The sequence below is a fragment of the Photinus pyralis genome, unplaced genomic scaffold, assembly GCF_008802855.1.
Source record: "Photinus pyralis isolate 1611_PpyrPB1 unplaced genomic scaffold, Ppyr1.3 Ppyr1.4_LG5, whole genome shotgun sequence".
NCBI classification, from domain to species: domain Eukaryota; kingdom Metazoa; phylum Arthropoda; class Insecta; order Coleoptera; family Lampyridae; genus Photinus; species Photinus pyralis.
In genome coordinates this window covers 3,247,017-3,260,054 of record NW_022170596.1, presented here as the reverse complement: position 1 = coordinate 3,260,054, position 13,038 = coordinate 3,247,017, and the positions used below count along the sequence as shown (strand labels likewise).

General features: G+C 35.2%; 1 protein-coding gene across 3 annotated transcripts; it reads left to right on the top strand.

Moving 5' to 3' along the window:
- Positions 1-3,932: 3,932 nt before the first annotated feature.
- On the top strand, positions 3,933-6,241 carry LOC116172395 (G-protein coupled receptor Mth2-like). Of its 3 annotated transcripts, none has more exons than XM_031489605.1 (7): positions 3,933-4,452; positions 4,505-4,684; positions 4,727-4,805; positions 4,854-5,011; positions 5,077-5,245; positions 5,299-5,499; positions 5,544-6,241. In XM_031489605.1, exons 1-7 carry the CDS (start codon positions 3,939-3,941, stop codon positions 5,665-5,667), a joined length of 1,425 nt encoding a protein of 474 aa, XP_031345465.1. In that variant the 5' UTR covers positions 3,933-3,938; the 3' UTR covers positions 5,668-6,241. The 3 variants fall into 3 exon arrangements, with proteins under 3 accessions (XP_031345465.1, XP_031345464.1, XP_031345463.1); XM_031489604.1 differs by having other exon boundaries at positions 4,854-5,029; positions 5,550-6,241; XM_031489603.1 differs by having other exon boundaries at positions 4,854-5,029.
- The last annotated feature ends 6,797 nt before the right edge of the window (positions 6,242-13,038 follow it).

The window sequence follows — 13,038 nt, the reverse complement described above, 5'->3', positions numbered from 1 at the left end:
TGAGTATAATAATTATGTGTTATGGTATACTTAATATGCAACATTTATTTAAATTTAAAAAATCACATTAACTCTAGGTCACGGTGTCCCAATATTCCTATTCTAACGGTACCTAATAATAAATCTACATACTAGGCAAGAGACGTACTTATCAAGATTCAAGATAATATTAATAGCGTTATAAAGTGTATCTTGAATATTTTTGTTTTTCAATGACAGGGAAAGGTCTTGTACGCGCGAAACTATCGATAAATCGCCTCCGTACACATCGCACTTCTTATCAGAAGCCAACGCAATTGCAGATAAAAGCACGTGGTCATACCGAATGAATGCGATTAAATTAGGCGAAACCGTTACCTTACCATTAACTGTTTTTTGACGCTCCGTAGAGTTTCGCTCCTTAAAGGCGCGCAGTTTTAATATTTAAGATAACGTAAAGTAAACAAATATTAACTATTACCTGAACCAATTAACACCGATGTTGCGTTAATCTAAGTTTATTTTTAAACCGTGTCGTTTGTCACTTGTTTTTCGTACAGAGGCGCGCGCGTATGCAAATCCCAAAATCTTTCCAATTCACTAGCAACACACGCGTCCTGTCGCATATATCGGCGCTAGCACAGGCGTCGGGACGCGTCGGACTTTCAACACTGCAACAAGTTAGACGTTAACGAATACGCCACAACCCCGCCGAAATTCGAGTTTGCGCGACATTTTGACCATTAATAAACTCTGTTTTATCGATGTTGTTTTTGAACGAGGATATTTTCGTTTGACATTGAAACAGGACCGACATCTGTAGAGTTTCATTGCAAACATTCGAAAAACTACGTTACTTTACTAATCCTTAAAATCGCTATTTGCTGAACACTGAACCATTCAAAAGGTGGCGCCAGTCGTACTGCGAGAATGCAGACATTCTTGTTTTTTGTATAAGTACGGTATGGTACAGTTTACAATATACTGTTATATAAGTACTTATTCCTTTGTAAGTTTTTACAGAAATTAAAAATGAAATTCGAGAGATCAACAGGTTATGAGCCCAGGTCAGGTTATTAAAATATATATACAGCAAAAGTGCCACATAATTTTTTTTAAAATGATATTCGTAAACATTTTAAATATTCTCATTACATCTCGAAATTGTATCTTCATAATTTTATCGAGTGTAACATAAAATCCCTTTCCACGCTATTGAACGCATTCACTGCGTCAATCTTGACGATTAGATCGGAATAGACACTACAAACAAATTTGAAACAAGTCTATAACACTATTTTCTTGCCAATTGATAATTCCGATTTGAATACCTTCACCTCTGCTCTGTGCTTTTATTTTAAACTCCGTTTTATTTTATATCCTTACGCCATCTAGGTGGTTTGTTGGTTATCCACTAGTTTAGATGTAAATTATTTCTGTAGTAGATTTCTCATTACCTTACTTTCTTATTGCTATAGTTATCAGTGTCGCCGCTTGAGCTCGTGCAGAGCAGAGCACGCACTTCTTGTACGAAGACGAAATTCGAACAATACTTGCAAGAACATGCACGCCATTAGTTACTCGACAATTTTGTCAGACTCTTTGGATGTATTGGGGCTGTATTAACTTTGGTGAAGCATTTACCTTTTGACTTTGAATAATCATTTTTAAGCTTCTTGTTTCTGACTTACTCTTTTCTTTTTTTTATTTTATTTTATCTTGACATTGATATTTTCGAGTGAAAGCCACCGATATTTTGGATTTTCTCAATATTGCGCAAGAAAAATTCATTTGTGAAGGTCCACCGCCATCTCTTCAATCCAAGAACGACGCTATCGCTAGGTACCTATCAACAGAAGTCTATGAAATTAAAAACGTGACACCGCCACTACCTGTTTTTTTGGGAGCTTTAGTTACACGTTTCTGGGAAAGTAAAACAGGTAGGTTTTTGAAAACGTGTACTTAGGAGTTACTCTGAAGGCCGAATCGATGTAAAATATTTTCAAAATGGCCGTGCTTCCGGAAACACCGGAAGTAGACAGTAACTTCTTTATTTTAAATGGCGCATTTTTGGATTCTACGTGAAATTTCAGTTCTTTTGATACCCACATGTCGATATCTGCCATTTATGGTTTTCAAGTTATTTGAACTTTATGAAAAACAAGTTGTAAATCCGCATATGCATAATTAAAGCGCCTTTTTGGTAATAGATGTTAGTATTTTATTAGCGAAGTTTAAAATTATCGATCTCACGAGTAATTTTGTCTGCGTTAAATAATTAATTTTATTTAATTTCAATTGAGGGTACGTCTTTATTTTGTAAAACAAATCACAAAGTAAATAATTAAGATTTTATACTGGTAGCGCTATCTAACGGTAAAATTATAGCACCTCCAAAAACCATATCGAAATTATTTTCTTAAATTGTCGATGTCACAAGTTATCTAACTCAAAATAGACTAGAGCCTGCACATATACACTATAGCAGAAATCTTTTAGTGAAAATTTAAAGTCTCTAGCTATTGTAGTTGCCGGCCAGCCAGCCATAATGAATATAATAGCGTATTTTTTTCAAAAATGCGCTAAAAATCTATCATGTAATCTAAAAATCCCATATGGCGCCTATTTAACTTTAGAAAGTTGGTAAATGTTCCTCAAAATTGCAATCTTGAATTTTTTTATTTGATCATCAATTGTAAATTAAGCTTATCATAGACAATAACTTGTACTTATATAAATCTTTTTTTTATAACTCTTATACTTTCGATTATATAAGACATTCAAGGAAATGCCCAATTTTAGTTTTTTTTTAAGTCAAGCCTATTCGACATTTTGAATTGAATAAGAAAGATACCCATGCAATCCCACGCGATATTGGACACACTGTATATATGCAATAATAACAAAGTTTGAGATGCTGTTCTAATAAGAACACTTGGATATGCATCAAAATACGCCAGACCGTTAATTTTTACTTCTTCTTCTTTTGTAGTGGGCATAGTTTTCACAACAGGTCTGCTTATCTAATATCTTCCCATGGTCAAAAAAATCTTTTTCAATCTAAGAAATTTTTCTTTCGCCATTCTCGTAAGATGTGTAGGTACCTATATAAGTATTTCAAATTAAACGCGTGACATGTTCTGTCAATTATTCTATTATTCTCACTATAAATAACTAGCAAGTCAAAAACAACGCAATGTTGGTCCATAGTGCAAATTGGGCAAATTAATTTGAACACTATTTGACATTTGATTTGAATGACATTTCAAATGAAACGATTGCTTCCAAAGCCCAATGCCACATTTACTGAAAAATAAGAATATTTCTTTCAAAAAATGCCATTAACTCCAAAACTACCGGACATGGGCATAGGCACAGAATTAAAGTGACTCTAAAATTCAAATCTACATTATTTTTGGCATCAGAAATAGTAGTTGCAATTTGAAAAACTGAAGTTTATGATATTTTTGATTACTAATTTTCAAAAATCGCAGCAGCCCTGGAAACCTTTTCATGACTTTCGGCGATTCGATTGTAAAAAAAGAGCGCTCACTTGTATTTTGAACGGTTTAACAGATATAAATTTTTGAATGGACCCTTGCGTCTCCAAATGTTTAGTAGGTATTTCAAGAACCATGACAGACAGGTACGCAAATCAATAAAATGTTGCAATTAAAAGAGATAGAAAATGGCATATTTCTATTTTAGAAATCAATATGGCGCCAACTTCTGGTATTTACGGAAGCGGCACCATCTTGGAGATATTTTATTTCGATCCGCAATTGTCGATTGCATAATCAGTACCACAATTCGACAGGACGTGGCAGCACTTAACAGTCATTTAGGTGGAACAACTATACATGAATACACAATGGTATATAAACAATACGAACAATGATATATAAATGCATATGTACGATCGGAATTTATCATAAACCAATTTCTAAACCGCTATCACCATGAACCACATTTTAAGTCAATTTTTAATAGCAGGTCTAATCCATGCTTCCAAAATGCAAATTCTTAACAAAAGTTTGCCGGCAAAGTACTCATTTGACACATACCTTTTTGATCAAACAAGTAGTGATTGCGAATGCGATGAAGAAACGGCGTGCGTCAGAAAGTGTTGTGCCTTAAACTACTTTTGGAGCGAAAAAAGTTGTACCTTTCATGCTGGTACCCAGTTTGACACGGCCGTTTATATTGGTGATCAAAATGTGACAACCTCAAAGAGGTGTTACATTTGGGGGAAATTTCAGTGCGCCGGAGAAGGGTTTTATTTTCGATTAGAGCCCTACAACTATTCCGCCGATGTCTTCTATCCTCAGTATGATGGTAGACTATGGCTTCCAAGTACCAATAAACACTTCCCTGCGAGTGGCTATTGCTTGGATTATTTTGAAGATAATCGCATTTCCGCCCTTGTATGCGAAGATGCAATGCTTAAAACTGAGACACGAATTAATAGCGTAGGTAAGATAAAAATACTACGCTACGACAACAAAACAAAGCGTTGCTCTTTTAGGTATGATGGTATCACTTCCATTTTTACTGGCCACATTTGTAGTGTACATGCTGCTACCGAACAAAAATCTTCATGCAATGTCTCTAATGTGTTACGCTATTTCATTGTTTGGAGCTTATCTTTGTTTAGTTCTAGCAAAAGAAGTGAGCGGTATTGCTGGTCCGAGTTGCGTAGTGCTAGGTAGGTTACAAAGCCAGGAGCAGTATTTCATTTATTTTGTAGCCACTTCGTGTCTGTATTTCTTCATGAGCTCGTTTCTGTGGATGAATTTATTCTCGTTTACTATTTGGCGATCTTTCGGGTAGATGATATATTGAAAGATATGCAGAAATCAACTTTCTTTGCGCAGGAAACTCTCCAGTGGAAATGCTGCAAGAAACACGTCCAACTATATGCTACTTTATGGGTTGTACACATGGGGCGGCGCATTGCTTTTCGTTGCTGCAATAACGATAATTGACAGACTAACACCACCAGGCCAATGGTACACTCCAGGACTTGGTGACGGTCAGTGCTGGTTTACACGTGAGTTTTAATTGGTAATTTTAATTTGCAAGTGGTCTAAATTTTAGCGGGCTATCCTAGCCTTTTATATTTTTATGGCCCATTGAGCATCATTACTTTGGCCGATGTAGTGTTCTTTACACAAACTGCTTGGAGAATTAAAAATTTGCAACGCGAGATCGCCATATTAAAGAAAAATGGTAATGCGATTAGTGGCAGAAATCGCGAACAACAAACGTAATATTGATTCAATGTTAATATAAAATAGCGGGTCTCTTTACTAATTGCAGGTTTTACTTGTACTTGAAGTTTTTTGTAATAATGGGCATAAACTGGATGACTGAAATAATCTCGTGGATAATCAATTGGCAAGTTGAAGCAGTGCCTTCAGCTGTGTGGATTTTAACCGACTTGATCAACGCACTGTCTGGAGTTTTTATTTTTTTCATATACGCTTATAAGACTTGTACCTGGAAGTTATTGCTACGCAGGTATCTATCTATGTTTGATGTACATGTGTTACGTACTAATTAAGATTTAGATACTCCTCACCAGCAAAAGTGAACGTGCGTTGCCGCTACAAAAACCATACCACAACCACTACTACCACTACCACTGTAGCCATCATTTCTATTACCAAGACAGTCAGCGACGAATAGAGTCAACCGAGTTGTGTATATAAACTTTCGTTATAACAATTAGAATCTGTTTTCATGAAAGAGATGATAAAACATTTAATAGCTCAACCACGGCACGGTAATCAAAGTTCTCCTGCACTTAGTTTAAGATGATGCAGTGTCACTGAAGGAGCCGTTATCAGTTTCACATTTTTTTACTTTTCACTATTTTCCCGTAAAATTCAACGCAAGTTCCGCGAGTTTTACAGTAGAATCAATGAATATCTGGAAGGGGATTAAGGGACTGTGTGATTTATTACACCATAAAGGGAATAATTGTGCAGGACGTTAAAACCGCATTGAGAACGCGCGTTTTCACTTCATAATTTTAGAATCCAGGAAATATATGATTTTAGGATGACAAATTCATGGTAGGTCAAGGACAGATTAATTAAACGCACTGGGTTGTTCTTCGCTACAAAAAAAATCAGTTGTGTTGCCGTTAATGAACAAAAGGGAACTACACTTGATTGTTGGAATACGTACGTAAAATTAGTGCAAGTGCCTCTGAATCTACCGATGCTATATATTTTGTTTATGTACGAGTATGTTGATGGCTGATTTATTGATATTGTTGTTATAGTCCAGGATATATATAGTTTTAGGATGCAACATTCATGGTGGTTGGTTGCACCATTATTTTTGAAAAGAGTCTTAAGGACTGAACGTTTTGAACCAAAACGCATCAACGGGGGGCATGGAATGCTCCCAGTGCCGATGGTTCTATGATCTGGCTTTCTGGGGGGTATTCCCAACCCCCCAGACCCCCCGGTTCTATATTCTTCACCAAAATGTCTAGTATTTTGACCAGTTACACCATAATTTTTGGAAAAGGTTTTAAGAGTACACTGAATATCTCTTTTTTTTTCAAAGTTATATTTTTTCAATATGTATAAATGTGTTCTTAATTCTCAACTTGTCTGAAAATAGGATGAGGAAAAGTTGGAGGTTGAGGGTTGGTTTCCAGACGTTGAAAAATAAAAGAGATACGTGCGTAGTACATCAAAATGTTTTAGGACGTTTTTGGTTGCGTGCTTTATCTATATTTGGTAAAACAAAAAAAACATTTCTTAAAAAAAATTTGCGAAAGTTTAATATGAATGTAGCGAATATTCGAGAAATCCTTATCGAAGTGCCATAAAAGATTACGAACAGGGATGTGGCGCATTCTTTGCGGAAAATATAACGTATTATTATTCCAGAACGTTCTAGAACATTCGAGAGTGTTCGGAAGCATTCGTGAAAGAGTTACGTGTTGACATTTTTCACACATCGCAATTAATCTGCTTTTTAATAGGTGGTTTATTAATGAAGCAACGCAGGTAACAGAGACTGAAACTTAGAAAAAGTGTCTTAGATTAAAATAGGTAGGTATATATAATATATACTATTTAAAACACTTGGTATGAAAAGATAAAGTTTGAATAATTACTTAATTGTTAATTCACAGTTCTCGTAAAATATCTAAGATGATAACAATGGTTTGAAAACATAAAATATGGAAAAAGTGCAATATGCGGGATACCGTTATTTACCGTACTGATTAGGAAATGATATACCGGGATAGCGGGATCCCGCGGGATTTTTGGGACTGAGGAATTTGTCGAGCACGGGGACGACTCTGTTTACTTTGTTAATGAAATGCATAACGGAAAAGTTATTTCTAAAATAATTGTTAAAAATTTACTATGATTTTTGAGGCACTTTAGAAGTTCACCTTTTTTGTGCTTTACAGATGAGGTTTTTTTGAGTTCTAAGTTAGGCTGAAGGTACTGTTTTGTTGAATATTGTGATAATTATCGATTTATTTTAATACAGATGTTAACCGCATAAAATTGCTTATTATGTTTTTAAAATTTTGCGGGATCCTGTAAATACCGGGATCCGCGGGATTAACATCTAACGATCCCGCAAATACCGGGATTGAGATTTTACTGCGGGATTGCATTCCCTAATACTGATAAAGCGTTTGGCGAAAAATAGTTATTTGTACAACTAGTTTTGAAAGTGATACTTTTTTTCATGAGTTTGCAGTTTGTTTGATGAGGGCGAAGTTTACTCTATCTTGAACCGTTTTCATGAAAATCATACTTCGAAGAGAAATTTCACAGTACGAAAAAAGAGTTTTGAGTGATAAGTATTACAAATTTCAAAACTTTTGTCTTTAGGGGATAGAACAACTCATTTGAAACATACTTTGCCATTACAGTTTTTCTTGTAACTAATCAAATAAACGCGTAAATAGAGAAAAACATACAAAACGCCTATCTCAGCAATACAAATAAGGTATTCAGTGACGTCATGCGCACGACGGACGAAAAATGAAACATGGGAGCATCCGGCACTGGTAAGTAGGAACATAGTGGTTTAACATGGGAAATTAGTTTTATGCAATATCCTGCCCTCCTGTACATTTTACAGATAAAAACTAGTGTTTAAAGTTGTTCAGAATTAAAAGGTGCATATATGTCATAGGCAAATAGTTATTTCAGGCAAATGGCATTTTCCCGGGCAAATGCTATCTGCCTGGACAAATGACTTCATCAAAATAAGTCAGCCTAGGAAAATAGCATTTGCCGAATCCGTTGTTGGGCAAATGACTTTTAATACCTATATTGAATGAACGAGTTGTGTATCTTCATCGGTGGTTTTCTATTATTGTATTGTTATTTCGTGAGTTTCAAGACCAGGTAAGTGAAGCATTCCATTCTTAATTTTTTATTTAAATTATAATTTTGTGTTACCAGAAAGATGTTTTTATTTTTACGCAGGTAAACTTACCCCGAATTTTCCGTACCCATCATTAATAAACCTTTTTTTTTGGTTAAAAAAGTGGATCGATCTTATTGATATTAAAATTTCCATTTGCCTAAAATCGGCTTAGGCAAATGGTATTTGATTGGTCAAATACCATTTGATTTGCCTAGTCGAATGGCATTTAAAAACTAAAAAGAACCTTTTGCCCAGGCAGATAGCATTTGCGCGGGAAAATGCCATTTTCCTAAAATAACTATTTGCCTACGACACATACAAAACTGTTTGTCCATGTTTTATTAACCTTTTGCTATACCCGCAAATTTAAAAATAAATTTCAACATTTCTGTTATTAGTACCAATTCTGTTTTATGAATTACAAAGTGTGCACCTACGTTTCTTCGGTAATTTTTATTCGCGGCAGCAGGAAATGTTCAAAATATTTGTGCATGACCAGATATGTATCTACTTTTTAATAGCAACCGCCCCAAAATTCTATCTTAAGAAAATTATTTCTGTTTGCGAGTGCGATAGGTATTTTACTTATCTATTTATCGAAGGAAAGTACTACGCATTTTTATGTAACTTGAACCGAAAGGTAATTTCATTTAATTCGTGACTAATTTTTGAACATTCAAGACATGTAAAAAGTCAATACAACGAAATCTGTTAGTGTGTACTACATTGTATTAATAGGAGGCCGTGTTCTAGCCTTTTGACTAGTAATTAAAATATCTCTGCATCGGACTTTCTAGCTAGATTAGCTAAATCCGAGGCTAAATCTCTCAGTACAAACAAAAGCGAAATTTTGTTGGTATGCTTAAATCTAAAGAAATTCTGTAACAAGCGTTTCTGTATATCAGTTTTCTATAGAAGAAATTGTAAAATACTTTAAATCATATTCCAATTTCGTTCGCTCTCCGCAACAGTTTTTTTGGAGTGCTACACAGCGGCTAAAGCAGCGTGTCATAGGATACAATAATTAATACATGCAATAAACTGGTAAAATACTACAATATTGTAACTAATTAATTTATAAATTCTGCCACTTACTTGGTTCTTTTGATACACCTCCGTAACACACACAATCACGAAATAATACATTACCGACAGGGAGTCGTAGTTAAATCATACCGCCGTTACATTTCAAAATGATAATGATTCATTTGGCCTTCATGCAATTGCATACAATTGAAACAAACTTGTAAACACGCGCAGATTTTGAAAGTTTGATAAGATGCCTACTCACGTCATTAAAAATAATGATGCGATCGAGAATTCTTACGGTACCTTCTTTTTAATAAAACAAATCCAAAAATGTACGTAACACAACCACTGTAATGTTAATGGTAACTCAAGATGTTACTCTTAGAACCTCGCTTAGAACGTTCGCACGAAGAAATGTTCAGTTAAAATTTTATTGTTTTCGAGTTCTTGAGTTATTGGGCCCTTTATGGGAGCAACTGGATTTTATGCAGAATGAAGAAGTTTATGCTAAATTGAAAGGCTTTTGTTTTATTCTTCAATTTTCATTGACTGTTCCGTTATCCATTTAAGCATACTCAGAGACTAATCTACCCCGGAGAGTCTCCAGAAACCCTGCGAATAAACAAATTTAGAGAATCTGTAAACATAGATCGTTTAGGTGATCTAGTAATTTCCTTAGAAATTCTCTAATTCTTCTGGGGCGCTTCAGAAGTCACTGGGAGATTCTATAGAGGTTTCAATAATTCATTCAAGCTGCGAAAACTAATGCTCGAACATGTATTAATTAGGTATATAATTTTCTGTCACTTTTTTCCCCTTACGTGTTGTCAAAACTAATTTGCTTTATATCGCATTTTTGATTCTCAAAAAGCAGCTTTATTGTTTCACTAACTATCGGCTTTTCGGGCGCCTTTTATAAATCGATCGAGATCTCGGCGACGAAATATCGTAGAACATTCGGGTTTTCGGGATCATACGTGTTATTCCTGCATCGCTTAGTCTGAAAGTTGAAAGCCATTCCTTAAGTTCATGAATTTCCTTTAAATGTGTTAAAATAAGGAAGGAGAATATCATATTGTTTGTGTATGAATGTCAGTTTTTTTCGTTTAATAAAATATGTAGGTGTCCGATCTTATCTAATTCAGGAGTTATTACTAACTATTATTGGCCGCATGCTCAATTTTAACTAAATTGAGTATTCTGAACAGATATTACAGTAAATTTTTACATGTTGAGTCTCAAAATGTCACGGGCTTCAAACCAAATTTTTCAAATTGAAAAGCCGATAGAATTTGCTGTACAGGCACGAAGTGGGGTTTAAGCATCTAGTAAATGAAACACCTGTTGAGGTAGCCTCAATTTACGTCGACTCAGTATGCATATTTTCTGACGAACTTGAAATGCCGAAAACCAATTGGTGTTAGTCATGCTTTGTGATCGATCAGTTTTTGTTTACAATCAAGATGCGAAAACACCCGCCAATTCATGGAGAAATTTGTGTCGTATGAATAAATAAAATGCTTCGATACAGGGAATCGCTGTGTAGTTTGTATCGCCAATTGAATTCGATTCGCTTGATGTGAATCGATAAAAAAGTACGTACGGATAATTATGGACACGGCACACAAGATGAGCACCATTAGCTGGGCGATTCCGGATTTTTAGTTGGAATCCCCCAACCCAACCCAAAAAGTCCTAGGAAGAGCTTAGAGTCCCTTGGGTTTCTAGTAACCTTTTAAGGAAGGCTAGACATCGTTGAATGGAGATTTCAAAGGTCGGCAATATCTCCCGATACGCTCTGGGAAGGTGTTCTGTAGAGGCGACGTAAAGTTCCGCGAAGCGCCTAAAATACTTTTGAGTGGTTTTAACTATACTTTTAAATCCCGTCCAATGCTCTGGAAAGACTCTGTCAAGCGACGGAAAAATCTAGAGAACGCTGGGAAGATTTCAAAAGACTAAAACTTTGAACAAAGTTTACAAAACCTAGAATAGTTATTTACCTAACAAGTTCGGTAAGTTAATTTTCCCGCATGAGCACTTTGTTTGCAGCACGACCGTAGGGAGTGCTGCATTTAGTGCGAATGCGGGAAAATTCTTTCCGAAAGAGTTAGGTACAATATTTTTTGTAACGAATTGCGTAAAAAAAGGTCAAAATTAATAAAGTTTTGTAAATTAGCTTTTTTTTAATCATGAGTTGGTAACACAATCATATGTTTGGTTGGTAACATAATTTTGTAACTACCCACTTTTAATAATGCACTGGTCACATTTAAAACTTCCACATCTTTGGTTAATACATATTTTGCCTTTGCAATGAGTGCTACTACTGGTCACGGCATTGCATCGTTTGCACTGAATATCTTGAGTTGCGTAAATACACTCGTTACATTTAAAATCCTTGGAAGCTTTGTGTGTGTTAATATGTGCTTTCTTAAACTGCATATGCGAATAGTTGCAGAATATCACTGGTCACATTTTAAGACGTTTTAACAATAAATTTTACTTTTTCTTGAGTTCCAATTCTGAAAAATAATTTGATTGCGTTATGAGTTCTTGTTTATATATTTACGTAAAACTTAGTGTACGTCTGTTTCCGATTAATCGCACTAAATACCCTCAACCAACGATTTAATTGATTTTACAGCAGATGACAGTTAACCATGACATGACGTTCGTTGACTTCAATAAGTACTACCAACCGAAGAACGCGCATAACCCCTTCTCTCCAGCGGAAACTAAAAAACACCGCGATGCGGGAAAGTCGTTTTCCCGTGCAACGAGGATGCTTGGAAACATTATCTTTCCATTCAATGAGTACAAAAACCTCTAAAAGGTTGGCAAGTTGTTCTTGAAAGCTCTGAAACGTGTTTTTGATTGATCTATAACGCCTTTAAATGCTCTGGAAAACGCTTCTAAGATGCTGATAAGAGCACCAGTACTTTCGAGGGTTATTTATTGTATACATAAGTTATTATTTAATTTAGTTAGTGTCTGGTTAGGTACTTATAAATAACCTTCAGGTTATATTGTTTTGCTGTAGCTTTGGAATACGCATGATTTATGGTCCAAGTAGTCCACCCAGTATATATCATGTAGAAATGGTATTAAAATAGATTTTTTACCCTCACTTACCTTTACATTTACCATAATATTGTATTATTGCCTTTACCCTTAATTATTCCATAATATTTTAGCATTTAACTCTGCTCTGTCTTCTTAGTCTTCTGAGTCATAACAATTACTTATGACTTTTGGTATCCATCATAAGATTACCATGGATCTCTAGATAAATTTAAATTGGGCGTTACTCTGTGCTGGGGGATACAGGTGACATCATTACGCTTCTTGAACGTCTATACGGAAGAAAATGTCGTTGTTTAGAAGTATTTTCGTCCATAACAGGCTAAACAGGCTTAGTTTTGAAAACTTCAAGAAAACTTGTCATTTGGAGGTGATTCACTTTATAAGATATACCTCACTACCGACGGCGGACGGAAGTAAATACGATTGAATGCAATGATAACACGCATAGGAATTTATAAAAACTGTAGACAATATGATAATTGAATCTTAAATAAGAAAACACAACTACTATACGAACACATGACCATA